Below are 23,221 nucleotides of genomic sequence, written 5' to 3'. Positions count from 1 at the left end.
TCAAATGATTTGCTTATCATTGTAAAACAAAATACTGGCTGGTTTTATTTAAGAATTTCCTTCACTTCTTACAAATTGTGGTTACCCACAGATTTTAAACACAGGGTAAGACATATAAAGATAAAGCAGAACAAGTTTTCAATTGACCAGTATGTGCTACACACCGAGGATTCCAAATACAAATAAGATATGTTAAGCTCTCTAAGACACTACAGTCTAAGGGATGAAGCAGACCAGTTAACAGATGATTTCAGTTGCAGTGTGATAATGTGCCCATGTTACAAGGACAGGGGGAGCCAGCTTGCAGGGGATAGGGAAGAAGGCCTGGAGGAGGGGAGACCAGATGTGAGTTAGCTAGCCAAAGCAGGGTGGTCGAGAAGGGCATGGCAGGCAGAGGGGGTAGATCCCACAGGAGGAAAGCTGAATGAGTGGATTTGTATACTTTCGTGGATTATAGGACACGGCGGTTGGGGTAGCTAAGGAAGGAAAGGATGTTGTATGTTGGATCATCTAGGATTATATTGTTTATATTATTTAATTGCTTGTTTGTAATTTTGTTTTGCCTTTACAATTAAAAATATGCGTTATGTTTAACACATTCACTGAACAGATTTGGGCGGCTTTTGTTTAGGACATATTATATATTGTTTTTAACTAAAGAATACCTGCTGGTTTTCTTTACAATTGTTTCAGCAGAGGATGACTGTAGAGCAGTATAACTGTTGAGTTCTGTGGAACTTAACCAACAGCTGTTGGCAGATTGGACACACACATAGATGTGCACATTCCTCCCATGGGTACCTCATAGCTGATAGCACTTTGTACTGTGAATGTTACTGTCTTTACCCTAAGCAAACATGACTTTGTAGATTGCGAGATTGTGCCAGCACAGTTTTTCACTCTAGATTTCACTCTGTCTGATAGCAGTTGCTCCAAAGAAACCTTGCCTGAGTCTTTTTTAAGTTCGCTTCATTCGGTCGGATCAACTGTTGTCATGCCTCTTTTTTTTTTCCTTGTTTTTTCTTTTTTTTTTTAAATTTTATTATGTTATGTTAGTCACCATACAATACATCATTGGTTTTTGATGTGGTGATCCACGATCCATTGTTTTCGTATAACACCCAGTGCTCCATGCAGTACGTGCCCTCTTTAATACCCATCACCGGGCTAACCAATCCCCCCTCCCCCCTCCCCTCTAAAACCCTGTTTGTTTCTCAGGTCCATAGTCTCTCATGGTTCATCTCTCCCTCCAATTCCCCCCCCACATTTTTCCCTTCCTTCTCTTAATGTCCTCCATGTTATTCCTTATGTTCCGCAAATAAGTGAAACTGTTTGATAATTGACTTTCTCTGCTTGACTTATTTCGTTTAGCATAATCTCCTCCAGTCCCATCCATGTTGATGTAAAAGTTGGGTATTCATCTTTTCTGATGGCCGAGTAATATTCCATTGTATATATGGACCACATCTTCTTTATCCATTCATCTGTTGAAGGGCATCTCGCCTCTTTCACAGTTTGGCTATTGTGGACATTGCTGCTATGAACATTGGGGTGCATATGGCCCTTTTTTTCACTACATCTGTGTCTTTGGGGTAAATACCCAGGAGTGTAATTCCTGGGTCATAGGGTAGCTCTATTTTTAAATTTTTGAGGAACCTCCACACTGTTTTCCAAAGTGGCTGTACCAGCTTGCATTCCCACCAACAGTGTAAGAGGGTCCCCTTTCTCCACAACCTCTCCAACATTTGTTGTTTCTTTCCCTGTCCATTTTTGCCATTCTAACTGGTATAAGGTGGTATCTCAATGTGGTTTTGATTTGAATTTCCCTGATGGCTAATGATGATGAACATTTTTTCATGTGTCTGTTAGCCATTTGTGTCTTCTTCAGAGAAGTGTCTTTTCATATCTTCTGCCCACTTTTTGACTTGATTATTTGTTTTTTGGGTGTTGAGTTTGAGAAGTTCTTTATAGATCTTGGATACCAGCCATTTATCTGTAGTGTCATTTGCAAATATCTTCTCCCATTCTGTGGGTTGCCTCTTTGTTTTGTTGACTGTTTCCTTTGCTGTGCAGAAGCTTTTTATCTTGATGAAGTCCCAAAAGTTCATTTTTGCTTTTGTTTCACTAGCTTTTGGAGATGTATCTTGAAAGAAGTTGCTGTGGGCGATGTCAAAGAGGTTACTGCCTATGTTCTCCTCTAGGATTTGGATGGAGTCCTGTCTCACATTGAGGTCTTTCATCCACTTTATCTTTGTGAATGGTGTTAGAGAATGGTCGAGTTTCATTCTTTTGCATGTGGCTGTCCAATTTTCCCAGCACCATTTATTGAAGAGACTGTCTTTTTTTCCATTGCATGTTTTTTCCTGCTTTGTCAAAGATTATTTGACCATAGAGTGGAGGGTCCATACCTGGGTTCTCTCTTCTGTTCCATTGGTCTATCTGTCTGTTTTTGTGCCAGTACCATGCTGTCTTGGTGATCACTGCTTTGTAATATAGCTTGAAATAGGGCAACGTGATGCTCCCAGCTTTGTTTTCCTTTTTCAACATTTCCTTGGTGATTCGGGGTCTTTTCTGATTCCATACAAATTTTAGGATTGTTTGTTCCAGCACTTTGAAAAATGTCATTGGAATTTTGATCGGGATGACATTGAAGGTATAGATTGCTCTGGGTAGCATAGACATTTTAACAATGTTTATTCTTCCGATCCATGAGCATGGAATATTTTTCCATCTTTTTGTATCTTCTTCAATTTCTTTCATGAGTGTTTTGTAGTTGCTAGAGTAGAGATCCTTTACCTCTTTGGTTAGGTTTATTCCGAGGTATCATATGTTTTTTGGTGCTATTGTAAATGGAATCATTTCTCTAATTTCTCTTTCTACAGTTGCATTGTTAGTGTATAAGAAAGCAACTGATTTCTGTGCATTGATTTTGTATCCTGCCACATTACTGAATTGCTGTATGAGTTCTAGTAATTTGTCATGCCTCTTAATAATTAGAATTTATAGCACCTTTTCACATTTTATTTGGCATTTGGACTTTTCATCGTCCCTCTAGGGGAAATACAGTCACTATTAGAATACTTGTAAATATAGTTGTTTATCTAAGACACAGAGGCCAGCAAACTATAGCCTGCAGTGTGGCCCATAAGCTAAGAATGATTTTTGCATTTTTAAAAGATTGTAAAAAAATGAATATGCAATAGAGATATGTGACTTGCAAAGCCTAAAATATTTACTCTCTGGCTTGTTACAGAAAATGTTTGCTGACTCTTGATCCAAGAGCTAAAACTAAAATAATGTGTGCTGCAAAAGCATGATATATACTGATCAGGGAGGCTGGCCAATATGTTTATGAATTCTTTTTAGTTTAAAAATGCCTCAGCTTGAAAAAAAATAGGCATACCCATATAATGGAATAGTACATAAAAAGGAATCAGTGTTATTTTATTACTTTTATTGTCAGTAATGAAAGGAATAAACTTGATTAACGCAACAACCAATGAATCCTAAATCCTTTTTGCTAACAAAAGAAGTCAGACCTAAAAGGCGATTTATTGTATGTTTTCAACTGTGTGACATTCTGGAAAACATAAAATTGTAGGGAGGAATTGAGATCAGTGGTAGTCACAGGTTGGGGATGGAGTAGGAGTTGACTACAAAGGGCTGCACAAGATAATTTTTGGGGTGTGGACTTGTTCTGTGTGGTTCTGTGGTAGAAGATCCATGGTTGTGCATCTGTCATAACGCACAGAACTATACCACAAAGAGTGACTTTTACTCTAAGTTAAGAAAAAAAATCAACCCAGATACAGGATGAAAGGTAGAATGCAGTCTAAAATCAGTCTACTTATTATAGTATATATATATATAATATATAATAATATATATATACTATATTATTATAGATGAAGCATATAGTCACATTGAAGAGTGTGGACAATAAAGGAGCCAACCTAATACCTTTGGAACACAGTGGTTTAGTTGGACACTGCAAGGCGAATGACAGAAGGAACTGAACTCAAACACTGTGTTCTAGTTGGTGGTTTTTCACAGGAATATGGTTTATCAGTTCCAAAACCACTTTAATTGTATACTAAGGTTGAACAATAGGTAAATATGTAGGTAATGAGAGCCAGGTTTCTCACTGCTGAAGAAAGAAGAAATTCATATTACAAATATGAAAAGGGAGGGGCGCCTGGGTGGCTCAGTTGTTAAGTGTCTGCCTTTGACTCAGGTCATGATCCCAGGGTCCTGGGATCGAGCCCCGCGTCGGGCTCCCTGCTTGGCAGGAAGCCTGCTTCTCCCTCTCCCACTCCCCCTGCTTGTGTTCCCTCTCTCGCTGTGTCTCTCTCTGTCAAATAAATAAATAAAATCTTTAAAAAAATATATATATGAAAAGGGGATGGCTAGAATGAACCCTGGTGCTGGATAGATATCAGTATGGACTCAGTATCAATATGGACTCATGATACATGTATATGCATATGTATATATGTGTATGTTTGTATACATATGCACACATACACATAAAAAGATACTGAAGTACAGATAATATGTGCAGGCATCAGGTGTCGTATCTATATTTTCTTTTTTTTTTTTTTTTTAAGATTTTATTTATTTATTTGACAGAGAGAGAGAGATAGCAAGAGCAGGAACACAAGCAGGGGGAGTGGGAGAGGGGAAGCAGGCTTCCTGCCGAGCAGGGAGCCCGACGTTGGACTCAATCCCAGGACCCTGGGATCATGACCTGAGCCGAAGGCAGACGCTTAACGACTGAGCCACCCAGGCACCCACTGTATCTATATTTTCTAGCTCTGGCCATTGAGAGGGACTGGAGCAGGGACAGCCCCCCCATAGCAATGAACACTTAGCACACACAGACTTTGGTTTTTAAACACCATTCTCCCAGGCACCTGGGTGGCTTAGTCGGTTGAGCATCTGACTCTTGATTTCGGCTCAGGTAATGATTCTCAGGGTCATGGGATTGAGCCCTGTGTCAGGCTCTGCGCTCAGCAGGATGCTCGATATTCTATTCTCTCTCTATCTAATAAATAAATAAATCTTTAAATACCATTCTCCCATAAAAGGAACTGGGGCTCCTTGGAGAACTGGTCGATTCCAGGGCTGGGCAGTGAAAATACAAGATGAGTCTTGAGTATATTGTGATGCCAGAAAGTTAGGAAGTGGTTCAAAAAAGCATACTGAAAGGGCATTGGAGCCAACCTGAGAGAGCTTTCTGTGGCCAAAGTTGGAACAACTTGAGCAACAAAACAATAATAATACTATTACAACTCAGAGAATAAAATAAATATCCATGAGTCCATACTGATATAAATAAGTAAATGAATAAGTAAAATTAATGGGGGATGAAGTGACAATTCTTCTTTATAGAAAAATTCTGATCACTAAGTATAGAAGGAATGAGGGCAATAGTGACCATTAGAACACCACACCTATGATCTATCAAAGGATCCTAAAATATGTTGACAAAACTTTAAGCAGAAACGGGATTTTATATGGTCTCAAAAGTATTTGCCCTAAAGATTGAGTAGTTATAAATGGAAAAATAATTTTATAGTGGAAAATCTTGGTAGACACCACCTTAGCCAGATGATTAAGGTTAACATCACCACTAATATGTTCTAATTAATATCAGGTACCTCCTCATAAATGCACGGAGAAGGATTTTATTTCGTGGTCTTCCAATAAGGCATAAACTGATTGAGAACACATGGGCAAACCCAAATGGAGGGACATTCTATAAAATAACCAGTAGTCTTGAAAAATGTCACAATCATGAAAGACAATCAAAGGCTAGGGTCAGATAGAAAGAGACGTGACAACTAAATGCTATATGGTATCTTGTTTTGGATCCTGGAACAGTAAAAGGACATGAGTGGAAAGCTAATAAAAATTCGTGTTCTATATTTTACTAGTACTGTACCAAGGTTAATTTCTTAGTTTTGATAAATTTTTTATGGTTATGTAGGGTATTAACATGAGGGGAGCTACGTGAAGGATATACAAGAATTCTCTGTACTATTTTTGCAACTCTTCTGTAAGTCAAGTTATTTTAAAAAATGCCTCAGGTATCATTGGCTTGATGGGTTAGAGTTGTTATTTCTTGCCTATGGTTAGAATATAAATTCATCTTAAATAGAGGCTGGTGCTATGTTTTCAGTGACCAGAAAAATCTTTACCTTTTGCTTTGCGTATTTCTTTAGAATTCTAGACCAGAAGGACGATGGCTGTGTCGTGGATATGCATCACTTCAACTCCGGGGCACAGTCCGTTCTGGCCTATGCCACTGTGAATGGCTCTCTAGTTGGTTGGGACCTCAGGTCTTCAAGCAATGCATGGACATTAAAGCATGATCTGAAGTCAGGCCTCATCACTTCCTTTGCTGTGGACATCCACCAGTGCTGGCTCTGCATTGGTGAGCTGACTTCAAAGTCATTGACTGGGTTGCGAATGCCACTAATGTCTGGAATTGCCTTCTTGTGGAATTTTTTTCCTTTTTCTTCATTGATAATTTTCTCTCTCTCTCTCTCTTTTTTCTTTTTGGAGAGGAAGAGCACGGGGGTGGAGATGGGGGAAAGGAGAGAGAGAGGGAGAATCTCAGCCAGGCTCCACGTTCAGCTCAGAGCCCGACACAGGGCTCAGACTGACAACCCTGAGATCATGACCTGAGCCAAAACCAAGGCACCTTCCCCATCTCCTTTTTTTTTTTTTTTTTTTTAAGTGATTATTATGTTACAACCACTTGCAATTTAATTTTTTTCATTTAAAAGAAAAAAAAAGATTTGAAAGATATCACTATCCCAATGCATAAAAGTTTCCTTTTTCTCTTTGTTCTTAAATGAGCCTCTTTATAATCATTATAGTGATCAGATTTGGTGGCATTCTGTTATCCTGCCAGGGAAGCAGCAGGCTTGATTTATGGATGAGAGCATTTGAGTTTGGGCAGAGTTGGTTTCAAATTCCAGTAACCCCAGGCAAGCTGCGCAACTCCTGAGTGTTAGGATCCTCATCTTCAAATGGGGCTAATCCTTTCAAGGGCTGCTTTGAGGATTTAATGAGGTAAAAGCATCCATCACAGGGGCCTGGTACTGGAGAAGAGCTAAACATCGGTTTATTGCCCTATTCCTTCTTGCCTCCATTTCTTAAAGGCTGAAGGTGTATCATGTAATCTTGCTGGCTACTTTTCTGTTTTAGTTTCACATTTTACCCTCGTAAGGCTTTGAACCTGCCCCTTGAGAATGTATCACATCTCACTTTTTCCCATTTGGCATACTTTCTGAAGAATTATAATCTGTTGTGTTTGAATTTTGGTTTCTAGATTCCCTAACTTACATTTATGATATTAAGTATCTGCCCTTTTATTTCTTTTTATATAGTTTATATGGAATACATTGTGTTTGCCTTTTGTGTGAATAAACTGCACGGGTACAGGAAGATGTGATGCCAGGCCTATGAGTAGGTAGAAACTCTGTGAGCAACTTAGTAAATGGCAGTGATAGCTCTCAGGTACCCTGATCAGTTTTGAGGGTGCTAAACTACCTACGGCTGTTTGAGCCATTGTCCTGCAGTGGGGCAGGGTGATGGAGGGACCCTGTTGCCCTTTTGCCTTTTCACACTCCCAGTATCTCTATTAAATTGGAGACCATTTGCAACGACGTGGATGGAACTGGAGGGTGTTAGGCTGAGTGAAATAAGTCAATCAGAGAAAGACATGTATCGTATGATCTCACTGACCTGAGGAATTCTTAATCTCAGGAAACAGACGGAGGGTTGCTGGAGTGGTGGGGGTGGGAGGGATGGGGTGGCTGGGTGATAGACATTGGGGAGGGTATGTGCTATGGTGAGCGTTGTGAATTGTGCAAGACTGTTGAATCACAGACCTGTATCTCTGAAACAAATAATGCAATATATATTAAGGAAAAAAAAAAAAAAGCAGGAGGGGAAGGGGGGGATCGGAGGGGGAGACGAACCATGAGAGACGATGGACTCTGAAAAACAAACTGAGGGTTCTAGGGGGGAGGGGGGGTGGGAGGATGGGTTAGCCTGGTGATGGGTATTAAAGAGGGCACGCTCTGCATGGAGCACTGGGTGTTATACACAAACAATGAATCATGGAACACTACATCAAAAACTAATGATGTGATGTATGGTGATTAACATAACATAATAAAACAAAATAAAATAAAAAATAAATTGGAGACCAGTCCCAAGAATACGCTCTGTGACTCTGTCAGGACCAGCTGTTCAGTGTCAGGGTTGGCGTTATTCTTTGGGGATGGGAGGCTTCTCTGTGGGGTTTGTCATGGGCAGATGTTCAGGTACTCACTGCAGTTTCTGCTGTGATTGGCTACCCATACCTGTTTCCAGAATCTTTTGGAGAAAAGGGCACATAGAAATGATTGATGGCTGATGATAGGTACAAAGCTGCTGCCACTGTGGGGTTGGTAAAGTGGTCACTAAATGCCAGTAACACATCTGTGGTGATTTAAGGCATTCTGAACATTTTGACCTATCAAATGCAGTTTATATCTTCTCTAGACCTTTTGTTTTTTGTGTCTGCCTTTGGCAGTTAATACCGGTGTAATTAATGAATTTTTCACTTTCAATTTACATTTATTAGACAGTTATGTAGTAGCATTGTGATGAGCACTTTATATCTTTATTTAATAACTAGAAGTGCTGTGTGACACCAGGAGGCAGCTTCATGAGAACAAAGAGTAACATACATTGCACAAAGCTAATGCTATTTATTATTTGTATAAATGCAGCTTGATGTACTTTAATCATTATATGGTAATCTTTTTGACTTTTTTTTTTTTTTCCTTTAAGGTACAAGCAGTGGTACTATGGCTTGTTGGGACATGAGGTTCCAGTTGCCAATTTCCAGTCACTGTCATCCTTCCAGGGCTCGAATCAGACGCCTTTCAATGCACCCTCTGTATCAGTCTTGGGTGATTGCAGGTAAAATGGAGGGCTGGCTTTCAGGTGTTGGGGATTTTTTTTTTTGAAAGTGCATAATATCCTGCTGCCAAGACTCATATTCTTAGAGTTTTTATTTTACATGCGAACCAAATGTTTGATTTTGTTTTGTTCTGATGATGGAAGTTCCTACCACTGCTATCTCACTGTCATTTCAAATTTATTATCTTTAAAAATGATCTTATTAATTGCTACCATTACCTTCCATTTGTTTTCTTTCTTCAATATTTTTGTTAAAGCTGCCACCATCTTCTTAGAAATCTAAGTTAGAAATCTTGACTCATCCTTGTCAGTTGCCATTTCTTGTTGATGTGTTTCTGTTGCGTTTTTTGCAAGCTTTCCTTCCGATCCCTCCCCTCATTGGACATCTGTATTTTCTTGTTGGCAGGTTTTTGAAACTTACTTAATCCTTATCTGTAAAATGTGGTTAAGGGGCGCCTGGGTGGCTCAGTGGTTAAGCGTCTGCCTTCGGCTCGGGTCATGATCCCAGGGTCCTGGGACAAGCCCCGCATCGGGCTCCCAGCTCAGCGGGAAGCCTGCTTCTCCCTCTCCCACTTCCCCTGCTTGTGTTCCCTCTCTCGCTGTCTCTGTCTCTGTCAAATAAATAAATAAAATCTTTAAAAAAAAAAAAACAAAACTTTCCTAGCGGAGTTGTAAGAATTTGAGAGAAAACATTGTGAAGCACACAGTCTGGCATACATGTAGTGCTTGATAAATAGTAGCTCTTGTTATTCTTACGTCTTTTCATTGGTCGTCTTGCATGTAGACTCTTTGGTCCCTTCTCATACACATAGACCAGCTCGTACGCTGCTGCTGTCAAAGTCTCCGTGTTGCCAAATTTGATGGCCATTACTCTGCTCGCCTCTCATTGGTCAGTTGATAGTTTCCTCTTTCTGAACTACTTTCCTTACTTGACTTCGAGGACATCACTTTCTTGCTTCTCCTATTCATTGATTTGCTGCTGATTTCCCAATTTTCTTTTAAATTGTGGCCTGCTCAACTGCCTCAGGGCTCAGTCTTTGGTCCTAAACCCTTCTCCTCCTACACTGGCTTTGCTCTATGATCTTGTCTAGTCCCATGCTTTAAATACCACATTTATTCAGTTTTATAGCTACTTAAAATCTCCCCTAAGATGTCTAATAGGCACCTTAAATTTGACATGTCCAAACCGAATACTTGGTTTCCTTACCCCGAGACAAAACCATTCTTCCCACAGTATTGTCCCAGTAAATGACAGCTCTTTTATGCACAGTGCTCAGGAAGAAGCCTGGTGGTGTCCTTGATTCTTCTCTCTCATCTTCCTTCTAGTCTATCAGTCAGTCCTGTATGGTCCTAAAATATATTCAGAATCTGACCACTTTTTACTATTTCCATCACTGTCTCCCTTATCCAAACCACCATAATCTCTTGTCCCTATTAATACAATATGCTTTAACTCCCTGCTTTAATCCTTACTTCTTAAGACTGTTGCTCAGTACCTTCCCATTCCAAGTTACAGCCAAACTCCTTACTAATGGCCCAGAGGCTTAATGGGGATCTGCCCCTGCTACCTCTCTGACCTTTTTTTATTGGTCAGGGTTCCAACAGGAAACCGATGGCATACTCAAGGTAGGATAATTTGAGGATTTATTTTCAAAGGAACTATTGGTGGAAGTATGGGTATAGAGGTATCATAAAAGCACAATGAAATAGGGCTGGTATTAGAAGACAGGAGGGGAGGGAATGGTGGTCACTGGAGTTTGCAGAGAAGGTGAGTAGAGAGGGCCACCTTGAGAGAAGAGGTGATTTTGACATGAGGGACACAGCCAATCTGAGATGAGACATTCATCTCTCCCTTTGGCCTCCTACTGTGGTTTCCATAGGCCTGTATTAGTTTCCTATGACCATTTTATTCTTAGGTGTAATAAATAACCACAAAGTTGGTAGCTTAAAATAACACACATTTATACTCTAACGGTTCTGGAGGCCAGAAGTTTGAAATGAGTTTTGCTGAGCCAAATTCAAGGTGGGAGCAGGACCACATTACCCCTGCAGGGTCTAGGGGAGAATCCATTCCCTTGCCTTTTCCTGCTTCTGCAGCTGCTTGCCTTGGCTTGTGGCCCCTTCTTCCATCTTCAGAGCCACCACCATAGCATCTTGCTCCATTGTCCTTTTGTCTTCTGCTGTCAAGTCTGCCTCCCCCTTCTAAGGACACTGTGATTGCATTTAGGGCTCACCTGAACAACCCAGGAAAATCCCATCTCGAGGCCCTTAATCATATCTGCAAAGTCACTATACGATATAAGGTGACATTTATAGTCTCCGGAGATTAGGGCCTACTTATTTGGGGGGCTTTTCGTTTACCACAGGCCAAACCCATGTAGAAGCCAGAGGGCACAGCAGCCTGTTGATGTGGCCCCCATGGATCAGCCTTGGAATGGCGAGTGGAATGTGGCCAGCCCTCCTGTGCCTTTTCCTGCCCCTCCCCCATGCTCAGGCTGCCCAGCTACAGGGGCTTTCTGGCTTTCTCCTTGAACTAAGCACATTCCTGATTCAGGGCCTTTGCATTTTTTTGGTTTATTGTCCCCACTAGAATGTAAGTTCCATGAAACGGAATTTTTTGCATTTTTTGCCTCATCTTCCTCAGCATCTAGGACAGGGATGAGCTCATAATAAACATTGTTGATTCAGTAAATGTTAATGAAGGAATGAAGTATTGTCAGTCCTCCTGCTCAAAAATAACTAAGGGATAATGTCTTTCTCGGGCCCACAGTTTCCTTTTTCCGTAATCTTCCCCTGCCTTCATCTCCCACCCTTCCTCCCTATCACAGATGTGCTTCAGTCACACCGATTACTCATTTTCCCAAAGACCACAAAACATTCTTTCTGCCTGAAATGATTTACTTGTATGCCACCTGTATCTGCCCAGCTCTACTTGTTCTTTCAATCCCGGTGAGAACGTCTCCATGAGGTGACCTCGATTCTTGCCAACCGAGGGGATCTTTTCCTTGAGTTCAGGTGGAACTCTGCAGTTCTTTTTGCTCTCATTGTCTTATCCTTTATATATATTTTTTCTCTACTTCTAGACTGTAGGTTTCTTGAGAGTAGAATCTGTTTAGGATTCACCTTTCTACCCCACAGTTCTCTTCACTGTGTTGTACAACAGTAAATATTTACTGGAAAATACCTTTTGCCCTCAGCCTGGTGACAGGGTCACGATGTTATTTAAAAGTAGAGTGAGCGTTTTTTGCAGGATCGGAAAAATGGAAAGCGGTACAGGCTGACTTGGATTATCTACCAAGATGTGGAAGCTCTGAGAGTAGTGCTCCGGTCTGAGTAATGGTTCTGGCCTGTTTCCCTTAGCTGTGCAGGGCAACAATGAAGTATCCATGTGGGACATGGAGACTGGCGACAGAAGATTCACTCTCTGGGCTAGCAGTGCACCGCCACTCTCTGAGTTACAGGTTTGCCTCCAGTTTTTACTCTAAAGGCAGTTGAATTTCCCACATCCCAAGCACTTTCAGGCACTTTACCAAACCTTGTATCTGTTAGGCTTTTGGGTTGTGTTTTAAATTAGTATTAGGTGGCTTTCCTGTTCCTCAGGCTTACTAATGTCTGGGGGGTTTGGTTGCTAGCTCCGTAAGGTTTGTGAGGTCTGTGGAGCCCCAGTAAAAATCTGGGATAATTGGAACGTGACCCTCTTACCTACACTTTTTTCAGGTTGCCACCCCGGGTGCTTCATTGGGGCAAAAGGTAGGAAAGAGGTTTTTTCTCCTTTAGTTGGAGTCCTCCCGAATAGAAAATGTTAAGAGGCTGAAGAGGTTTTGCCTCTTTATTCAGAATGATACAAAGTAAATGCATTTTAAGGTCCCAAAGAAAGTCGTCTAGAAGATATACATAAATGGTCTCTCATTTCTTCAGTTAATCAGGTGCCTGGAAAGCTGCTGCCAGTTGACTTGTTTCTAGAAATGGCACCACTTAGGGAATACACTGGTATCTTTAATTTGATTCCTATTTCTTTCTTTTTAAAGCCCTCTCCTCACAGTGTCCATGGTATCTACTGTAGTCCAGCGGATGGAAATCCCATCCTGCTAACAGCTGGCTCAGACATGAAAATAAGGTATAATATCTGATAACGGATACTTAACTGTGTAACACTTAAAAGGAGAAAGATAATATGGGGATACTCTGGTTAATACCACGGTATTATAAATGTAATGTTTAAAATCCTCCACATCTTGCAGGAATAGCTGTTAATACTTCATGTGTCCCTAATTTTATGCTATTCTACGAAAAATCTCTTTTCCTAATGCAAAAGAAAATAAGTTATGTATTGGTGAATGTAAGTTAATGATCATTAGTTCCTCCCCTTCTCCAGAGATGATCAGTATTCGTTTCATCTTCCCTAGGTTTTGGGACCTGGCTTACCCAGAGAGGTCCTATGTTGTTGCAGGAAGTACTAGTTCTTCATCTGTGTCCTACTATAGGAAAATAATTGAAGGCACTGAAGTTGTCCAGGTACAAGCAGTCTTGTTTTCTTTCAACTTCTGTAGGCGCAAAAATGACTGGTAGTATTTAAGGAACATGTTTATTTTCTCTTGGCTTTTCTGTACTTTTTGAAATTCACTTTTATTAAGGTATAATAAACATATTGAAGGCACACACATAAGTACATAGTTTGAAGTAAGCACTTAATATACTTGCTCAGTCCTCACAACAATTAATAAGTACCTTTATTACTTTCCTTCTACAAATAAGAAAGTTAAGCACCATGAAGTAACTTATCTAAGATCATCCAGGTATTAGGCAGCAGAGCTGGGATTCAGTCCTGGTTGTTGGAACTCCAAAGCTTGTGTTCTTGAGTTGGGCAAAAACTTCAAGTGAGATAATGAATCTGAAAGTGCCTGGGTCTAGAAGGTGCTCAGTAAATGAATGAAAGCTTCCTTTATGATAGATTAATATTTACATCAATATTCTGGTCATTTACACCCCTTTATTATAGGCTTTCCCTTTTTCCTTTTGATAGGGACAAAAGGTAATACAGAAAATTTATAAACAAGCCAAGATCTGTACATATTTATAAGTGGCTACTCGTGGAAAACACTATCATTTTGGACTCTTTACTCAGTTTGTGAAAGGTTGACTACTTCACAGGAAGTTTTAGCTTTAACGACAACAACCTGTCCCAGAAGCAACAATATTGAGAAGAGGTACAATGTGGTACAGGCTTTTAACCTCTGGCTTTCTCCCTTTTTTTTTTTCCTCCCTGACTTTTAACCATGAAACAGGAGATCCAGAATAAGCAGAAGGTAGGACCGAGTGATGACACCCCTCGGAGGGGCCCAGAATCTCTGCCTGTGGGACATCACGACATCATCACAGATGTGGCCACCTTCCAGACAACACAGGGCTTCATTGTAACTGCATCTAGAGATGGGATTGTTAAGGTGTGGAAATGAAAACCTAGTGGTTTGTATAATATGTAATAAAGTTATATGTATACTGTAACTTGAGAGCAAAGGTATTTTTAGAGGACAGAAGTGAAATTCATTTCCTTTTCAAAATTATGTCTGTGTATTACCGTTTCATGATTAAACAGATCCCCTCCAGGGTGGTTAAGGAAGTTGCACTCAACTAATATACTCATGCATATCTCTGCAGGAATCGGCCAGACAACAGTATCTGGGACTTTTTATTGTATAGGTCAAAGAGGTGAGGAATTTAAATTGCTAAGACATATTTTACTTTGTATTGAAAAAGATGGTTGTAAGTTATGACAATGTAAACACATTTTTGCTATTAAAAGTGCTATTCAAACCAGCCAATAAACTGTATTCAGGCATCTTAAGGGTTTTTTGTTTTTGTTTTTGTTGGTGTCTTAAACAGTAAACTTGAGCAGAAGAATAAACTCCTCGGCAGTATTTGTTCTGAAGAAATGGACTCAGTGTCACAAAGAATCCGTGACAGAAGTAGGCCTTAGGCCCACATTTCTGGACTCTCAGTATTTTGTTCTTTCTGCTTTATCGTGTCTTTCTTCCTGTTTTATAGTCGTCTGCCTTATTATTTAACACTAGAACTGATCTGTGTATCAGCCCTCGAAAAATGTCTCTCCTTGGTCATCATTTTTTATAGGCTGTACTATAAATTCTGAAACTTACTTAGCCCATCAGCTTGCTTTTATCCAGTGTCAGTTATTTATTAAATGCATGAAAAACAAAGGACTAAGCTGTTAAAAACATGCCAAACATTACACTTTTGAAGACCAAAATTGGCCTTTCCCACAAAATAAACCCCTCAAGCTTATCAATTATTATTTGTACATGAACCTAATTGTCTCTTCACATTTGTCATCCATTTGCTAAAGGGTTTATGGTGTTTAAGATACTTCATTTTTAAATTAGTTACATGAGTCTGTAAACCAAAAAGTTAAGTAGATAATCTGCCTCTGGGGGAAAATAGTACTTAAATATGCAAATTTAATTTTCTGTAATTATATGATTCAGTTATGGTACATGACAGTTTGCAGTACATAGGTCTGACTTCACGATTCAGTGCACTTAGTTTTGTGTTTACCTGTCTAAACTCATCAGAAAACCCTGTCATTCACAGAGGCCTGAGTTAGAGGAGTCTGGACCTTGACAAGGCTAGATAGCTGGTGGAACAGTAGGATTTGCAAATTTGACATTGTCCTGTTACATTGCATCTGCTTCCCTTCGTGTCTGTTAAGACCATATATCCAGAGTTTCTAGCTACGAAGTCAGATTTTGTTCTGCAGAGGTTGGAGGTCACTTGTTTGAGACAAACCTTTGGACTGAGAAGGGCTTCAAGCCTGGAAGCTTAGCAAAGCCATATAACTGACAAAACATGCTGAGGGGAAAATGGAGTGGGCCGGTGGAGATGTAATCCCTTTCTCCCCTTATCTTCCTGCCATCCATTCCTCTTCCCACTTAAACTCCCCTTTTAGAAAAGGGGGTCATTTGGTTGAATTGTTACTGAGTATTGCAATCTAAGGCCATGTTGAGTTGCATCTTTTTTTGACTTTTTTTTTTTTAAACATGTTTGACTCATAGCTTAGTGCAGAGATAACAGGAGGCATGTCCTTTATAGTTAATTAATTTACATGTTTAAACCAGGAAGCACTACTGCTTATTTGTGTGATTCTCGGTTTAAATAGGGGTTTATTTAATTTACATTCAAATTTTTACGGCTTTTCCCTTCTAGAGAAAGAGGTAAACCATGGGAAATGCTAAAATTAGGGATTTTAAAAAAGGAACTTAACATTTACAGTATGTTTCAGACCCTTAATCTATTAAGGATTAAAAAGACCCAAAATGCTAAAATAATCTCAATTACCAAGGGCAAAAATTTTTGGTGTATTTTACTTATCAATGCATAAAAAATAGACAAATACATTCTTAAAGTATTTCTAGCAGTAAACAGGAAGAGTTTTTGCTTAATCCAAAGTTTACCAGAAAAATCCCTTTTATTAAAATACCTCTTAAATATTGCTCAATTTCATTCACTTGAAACATAAATTTTTCCTGAACCCCTAAGAACCGCTTAGGATATGAAGAAACCTGATGTGCTGTCTTCTCCTCTGTTTCCTGAGTATGAATATGACATTTTAACTCCTTGCCCCTCTGAAGACATTGGGAGCTAACTCTATGAAGTTGCCTGAGTAAGGATGGCAGAAGTGGTTTTAAAACACAGTGGAGATGGCCTTTCTTTCCTAGCTTTTATAAAGAGAGATATAGAAAAGAAAACCACCTACTGGTCTAAGGTGCCAGTAGCCATCTGCCCCATGCATCCAAGCAGGGTCTCCCTCGCTGAAGAGAGTGATGTTCTGCCAAGGAAGGCCATTGCTACCAACTCTGGAGCCAGCTCTGGGAATTTGAGGTAAGGTCCAAACATTGTGTCTAAATTAAATAATGCTAATTTGGTCTTTAGTTGTTGAAAATATTAGCCCATCGTAAGATTAAGAATTAGTTTTGTGATCTGGAGGTAGGAGGGAGCAAGCTGTCAGAATGCTCTTGGAGGCTAGGCATTTGGAATGCCTAGCTTTCCTGCTTTAACTTACTCTCATCTCTGTACAGCTCTGCAACCCCAAATGGATTTGTGGATTAAAACATTAACAACTTTATCTTTTCCAAACTCAATATGCATTTAAGACTCCATTTAGATCTTGGTCAGTCCTGTTTGATACTGTTCACTATTGACTAAATAGCTACCTGATGGGTAAAAGTTAACTCAGCTTTACCCATGACCAGTTGTCTTTACTCTCCTTGTCTAAAGAATATATGGATTAGTGAAAAATGATATATATATAACAATAATGGTAAAGAATAAAAGTCCATCAAAAGAGCCAGGCAGGAGGCTGTATAAAATGAGGGAAGTTCTAGCTCAAAAGCAATTATTTATGTTTTGGGGGAATTAACAAGTTTCTCAGTGAATTAAGGAGGAATTGGAGCAGAGAAAATTACTCTCTACTTCTTACCTGTCCAAGCAAACAACTGCAGAAAGTGGGAGGAGACCTTCCAGCATAAGCCTATCAGAAAGCTGGACACTCCACACACAGACAGTGATATGTTTAAATGGTATCAGGGAAAGCCAAATTATCAAAATTATGACATACAAGCATCAATTTGTAAATGTAAATTTTGGGGTTTTTCAAAACATTAACCTTTGGTTAAACAGATGAGCATTAAACAGTACTAGAGAATGAAACCTTGGTTCGCAGAAAGTGGACTGGACAGAGACCTGCAATCAAAAGAATTAGCATTGGCTCATGTATATACTATTTAAAATTTACCTTCAGATTATATCTCCATTGGACTTCTCAGAACACTTCTTTCATTCTTCCATCTTTTAATGATAACAGTTCTTGAATGTATCAGAGTGCTGGAATTATGAGAAGTGCTCAAAGAAATGGACAAGATCGATCTTAATGCCAATGAGTGCAAGGGATCAAATTGCCTGATAATCTACAACCTGTGTTTTGTCCAGCCCTCCAGAGTGGACGTCTGGATATGGGTGGATATCCAAATAAAAGTTGCCCATAGTTATGGCAGTGAATTGAGTTACTTAAGTCCAGAGTCTTACCATGCTTCCTAAGGCTAAATTCTTAAAGCACTTCCTTTATCATGTTGTTTTGGAGCAGGTTTTATCACCTTTTTTCCATTTTTAAAGGTATGGAATGAGTTTCTGGTAAGATTTTGAATAGTATCATCTCTGCTGTCTCTTGCTACTCTTGAAAGGTACTTTTTATCTTGAAAGAACTTTGCCTTCTGTAATGCATCTTCTTTGAAGGTAGTTTTATATGGTCCAGGAACAAAACTGTACAAGAGAAGAGAAACATCACAGAAGATAAATACCATTTAAACTTTAATAGACTATATTAATTCTGTCTTCCTAAATGTTGTCCCCATTCCTTGTTGCATCCTTCCTTCAGGGTAATTTTATTAAGACTATAAAATGAGATTTACACTGGCAGATACATCAGAAGTTGAGACTGAGACATAAGATATTTTGTCAAAATATGCAAAATCATTTCAACAACAAAGTTCCTTCTTCATAGAACATGTTCCACCCAGAACTTCATATAGTTGGCTTCTTCTGATTATTCAGGTCAGAGGTCAAATAGTACACCTCATTAGAGACTGCTACATCTATAGTTTTCCCAGTCTACATACAGTCTCCTGGTTGCTCAGCACAATATGCTCATTTTTCTCATAACATATCACTGTCTGAATTTTTATTTACTTATCAACTTTCTTTAAGATCTGTTCTCTGTTCTACCCTCCCAGACAGAAACCCAGACAGAAAATTTCACAAGACCATGTCTGGTAATCATAGCAATCCCAGGAATCTTAGAAGAGCATATGGTAGATACTCAATAAACATTTATGAATTGTTGAACACTACATCAAAAACTAATATGTTGGCTAACTGAACATAAAAAAAAAACCAAACACAATTATCTAATGAAAACATGAGTGAATGCCACTCCCTTCTTCCCTCTCTCCCTCTCACCCATCCATTCTTCCTTTCTTCTGTCTGTCCATCTATCCATCCATCCTAATGTTGACTCACTATGGAAGGCACTATGTTATGTATAGTGGGGGACACAGAAATAACGCCCAGTCTGGCAGGCACATAGTTTGTCAACAGTAAAGGACAGCTGGGGACAGACTCTGGAAGGCCAGAATGCCAGATTGATAGGTCAAGGAATCATAGAAGCCAAGTGCTGACTGAAAGTCCTAACCTAGCCAATAAAACTGTGCTGGTGGAAATGTCCTATAATCTTCATGGACCAGTAGGGCAGCCACTAGCTACATCTACCTATTGAGCACTTGAAATATGGTTAGTGTGACTGAGGAACAATTTATAATGTCATTTAATTGAAAGCTAATGGTTACTGTATTAGCGCAGGAAGGGAGCCATTTCAGACAACCTTATTTTACAGGGAGGTGGTAGAAAGAGCTTTAAGTCCATAAGCATTCTTCTATTCAAGCTGCTCTACTTACTGGCTGAGCAGCTCCGAGCAAATCACTTAACTAGAGTGATCCTTGCATCTTCAGGTTTTAAATGGGAAGAAATACCACCCATGTTGTGAGCAACATTCAAAATCCCCTAGACTAATTACCGTGGTGCTCTTGCTTACAGATGAGGAAACAGACTGCATGTAGAGGTGAATATCAGGGACAGAACTGAGACTATAACCCAACCCTCTTAAGAGCTTGGTGTTACTTCCATTGAACTTGTTTTTTATTTGGGACACCATGGAAAACTATCAAGATAATTATTTTTTAAAAGATTTTATTTATTTGAGAGCGCGCGCATGAGAGAGCACAAGCAGGGGTGGGGGAAGGGCAGGGGGAGAGGGAGAAGCAGACTCCCTGCTGAGCTGGCCGAAGGCAACCGCTTAACTGACTGAGCCACCCAGGTGCCCCAACTATCAAGATATTTAGAATAGGAAAGTGAAATGAAAAAGGTCATGCTATCAGGAACACCTGGATATGGGTGCAGAACCACAGGAAAGCAGATGGCCTGGGGCAGGTTGGACAGTTAAGAAGGTATGAGGAGCTTGGCACATAAGCTCTTTGTAAATATTTTTAGAATGAATGTGTGAGAGCCTAGTGGCATAAGAAGAGTAGGTTTATCAATACTGATAAATCTCAAACGTTTGCTGAATTGTGGTCAAGGGAAGAGTTGAGAGAACTCCAACACATTGACATCAGAAAAACAGTGCCAGTATTCACTACAATCCATTTCTTCATATTTGGATTTTTCTGCTTTTACCAGCTTTAAATCTGATCTCTCACGAAAACAAAAATATTTAGAAAATAAGTGAAAGATAAATTAAAATTAGTTCACTTCTTTCTCTCACACATGACATACATGCATATTTGTGCACATACACACACTCCACATATTCCTTTTGCCTCTATAATGAGACCTAGAAGCAAAGGAGACATCAAATCAACAAAGAACCATGCCATTATATACTATATGTCTGGGCTTCTGAAACTCATATCCCAAAGTATGTCTCCATTCACTTCCATCAGTGCTATCTGGAATATAGCAAGTTGATCAACAAACTTCTCCCAGTTATCAAGAAAGCTAAATTTCAGTGCAAATACAATTTCTCACACCTCCCATTTTTGCTCTATTTTTTTATTTCTAGAACTAAATATTAGGAGCTCAAATTCTCCAAAGTCATAATTGTTTATACACATAGAACATGGCTCCACCAATCATGGAGAATGTATTTTTTTTAAATTTATTTATTTGAGAGAGAGAGAGAGTGAGAAAGAGAGCACAAGAGGGGGTAGGGTCAGAGGGAGAAGCAGACTCCCTGCCAAGCAGGGAGCCCGATGTGGAACTCGATCCCAGGACTCCAGGATCATGACCTGAGCCGAAGGCAGTCGCTTAACCAACTGAGCCACCCAGGTGCCCTGAGAATGTATTCTTTTGAGTCTGGATCACACCATTTTCATGTCTTGGGTTCCCCTTCCCCAACTTCCCCCTTTCCATTGGATCCTTTTTATGATAAGTTATCTTTGTTATCTTCCTCCCTCTCTCTGTTAAGAAAAAGCTGCTAAACTGATAAGTATGACATTGCTATCTTTTCTCCCCCTCAGATACTTTTATTCTCAAAAGGTTGGAACATGATAAATATCATATCTCTGAACTTTTTTTTCACTGTTGTACACAGGAGCTTGTATTTGATAAGCATTTGGTAAGAATCATTTGATTACCCTGTTTGGGAACCATATAGAATTTCTGTTTTTCCTTTTATTCCATATTGCTAAGCTACTTCTTTACTGATTGGTAACTCCAACAATAGGTAGTCAAGATAAAGAAACAGGAATGAAATATAGCCGATCATTTTGCATCCTGTGCCCAACTCCAGGAAAGCTTGTGGAAAGATATGGCGGCTAGACAAAATGAGGTGGGTAGGACTCTGTAGATTTCAGTTCTCAGTGATCACAGATTCCTCCATCTATGCAGATAATCAGGAGTCAACTATGCTGCATTAACTAGTTGACTAGATGCACTGGAGTAGAAAATGCAGACAAGATTGCCTCTATTTTGAGAATCCTTTTTAATAGGCATTTTGTGTGTCTAAAAAACATACTTTGGAAGGTAGAATTACAACAGATGTATTATTCATATGGCATTGGTGACTGTGCCCATTTTTTACAATTTGATTGTTCTGGCTCTGGTCTATCCGCGCTTGAAGTCTGGCACAAGAGCTTCCCTGCCTGGATGAAGCAATAAGCAGGTGGCTTTCTGTCTTTTATTGTCTCTGAGCGGAACTAAGCGCTTACAAAGAGGCTGCCCTACAATCTCACCCTTACTGGCCATCTGTCTCCTTGGTTGCTCATGTTCAATTCCTTTCTTTTCTTTCTGATAAGAACCAGCTTCTACCTGTATTTCTCAAAATCTCACAGGGGAATGATCTAATTCTTATGCAAGTCATTCTGAGGCTTGGCAAGTCATCTTTATGGCCAGGCATCCTGCCTAGCAGGCATTCTCAGCTCCCTCAATTATGTGCTCAATTCTGCCTCACTTCTCTTGAAAGGCTCAGGCAGGGAGTTTCAGAAGCAGCTGTGTGGCTTGTTACCTTTTATTATGGTCTTCGGTCACTTAGAGAAGGCCTGGGGTGTCCTAGGCTAAGGAACCATCAGGGAGCCCACTAACAGTGGTATGGATTTCATGTCTCAATTCCTGATGTCCCAGCCATTTCCTGTCATTTCCCTGTTTCGGATACATAGGAGAAGCTGAGCCTCCAGGATAGCTGGGCAATGTGAAGAAGGGGAAGAAACATCCTGTCAAAGAGTACTGTGAATCCCCTCCACTCATATTGATCTTTAGACAAAATGTATGGTAGGAATAGTTTCCAGAAATGTCTTTTAATTTGTATAGGCTGGCTTCAGTATCTGCCTTTGGTAGTTATGGCCAGCTCCATAATATGTGGCGCCCAGTGCAAATGCAAATGGGAAGCTCCTTTCCATGCTGCCAGACACCTGCAGCAGGGGGAGCCCTGCTCTTTGAGGACCGACTGCACGGGCCTGGTATAGGCCTGAGTTCAGGAAGCATTTGCTGCTGGACAGTTCCCTGCTTCCCAGCAAGGTAAGGAGATTTGAGGCAGAGGCTTCTCAGTTTCTGGAGCTGGGGCATCTGGATTGAGAGTGCCTCTCTGGCCCTGATCACCACACAGAAATGAGGACACTGCACACTAAAAGTAGGCACACACTATCCAAGGCATTTGCCTAAGTGTGATTCCCATGGGCTGGTACACATTTGATTTTACTCAGATGTGGGGTGCACATGCGTGTGTGATAGTACAGCATGATTTTCCACTGAAACACTCTCCTAACTACAATTCTAATTAAAAAAAAAAAAGAGGTAAGTAATGTTCATACATGCCAAAAATAGATATGTATATGATTAAGTTTTAAAAGAACTTTTGCCAGATTGGGATCATTCCCTGTATATTTTCAGACTACAATGCTTTGAAACTAGAACTCAATCACAAGAGGAAAGTCAGAAAGAACTCAAATACATGGAGGCTAAAGAGCATCCTACTAAAGAATGAATGGGTCAACCAGGAAATTAAAGAAGAATTAGAAAAATTCATGGAAACAAATGAAAATGAAAACACAACTATTCAAAAACTTTGGGATGCAGCAAAGGTGGTCCTAAGAGGAAAGTATATAGCAATACAAGCCTTTCTAAA

General features: G+C 39.8%; 2 protein-coding genes across 3 annotated transcripts in view; one reads left to right on the top strand and one right to left on the bottom strand.

The window, feature by feature from the left end:
* The window catches only part of PIK3R4 (phosphoinositide-3-kinase regulatory subunit 4), an 86,665-nt gene extending 71,838 nt beyond the window's left edge, over positions 1 to 14,827 (top strand). Inside the window, exons 16-22 of one of the 2 annotated variants that reach the window (XM_034994561.1) lie at positions 6,225 to 6,436; positions 8,851 to 8,982; positions 12,343 to 12,443; positions 12,700 to 12,732; positions 13,011 to 13,099; positions 13,389 to 13,497; positions 14,268 to 14,827. In XM_034994561.1, coding sequence (XP_034850452.1) covers positions 6,225 to 6,436; positions 8,851 to 8,982; positions 12,343 to 12,443; positions 12,700 to 12,732; positions 13,011 to 13,099; positions 13,389 to 13,497; positions 14,268 to 14,438 — 847 coding nt within the window. In that variant the 3' untranslated portion in view covers positions 14,439 to 14,827. The remainder of the gene's footprint in view (positions 1 to 6,224; positions 6,437 to 8,850; positions 8,983 to 12,342; positions 12,444 to 12,699; positions 12,733 to 13,010; positions 13,100 to 13,388; positions 13,498 to 14,267) is intronic. The other variant, XM_034994567.1, reaches the window with a different exon arrangement.
* A 1,513-nt stretch (positions 14,828 to 16,340) lies between these two features.
* The window catches only part of COL6A6 (collagen type VI alpha 6 chain), a 137,017-nt gene continuing 130,136 nt past the window's right edge, over positions 16,341 to 23,221 (bottom strand). Inside the window, exon 37 of the mRNA XM_034994555.1 lies at positions 16,341 to 18,312. Within this exon, the coding sequence (XP_034850446.1) occupies positions 18,093 to 18,312 (220 nt within the window). The 3' untranslated portion in view covers positions 16,341 to 18,092. The remainder of the gene's footprint in view (positions 18,313 to 23,221) is intronic.

Source organism: Mirounga leonina, unplaced genomic scaffold (assembly GCF_011800145.1).
Source record: "Mirounga leonina isolate KUSES-001 unplaced genomic scaffold, KU_Mleo_1.0 Mir_115, whole genome shotgun sequence".
NCBI classification, from domain to species: domain Eukaryota; kingdom Metazoa; phylum Chordata; class Mammalia; order Carnivora; family Phocidae; genus Mirounga; species Mirounga leonina.
The sequence above is the reverse complement of the archived record's forward strand: the minus strand, read 5'-3'. Positions and strand labels throughout refer to the sequence as shown.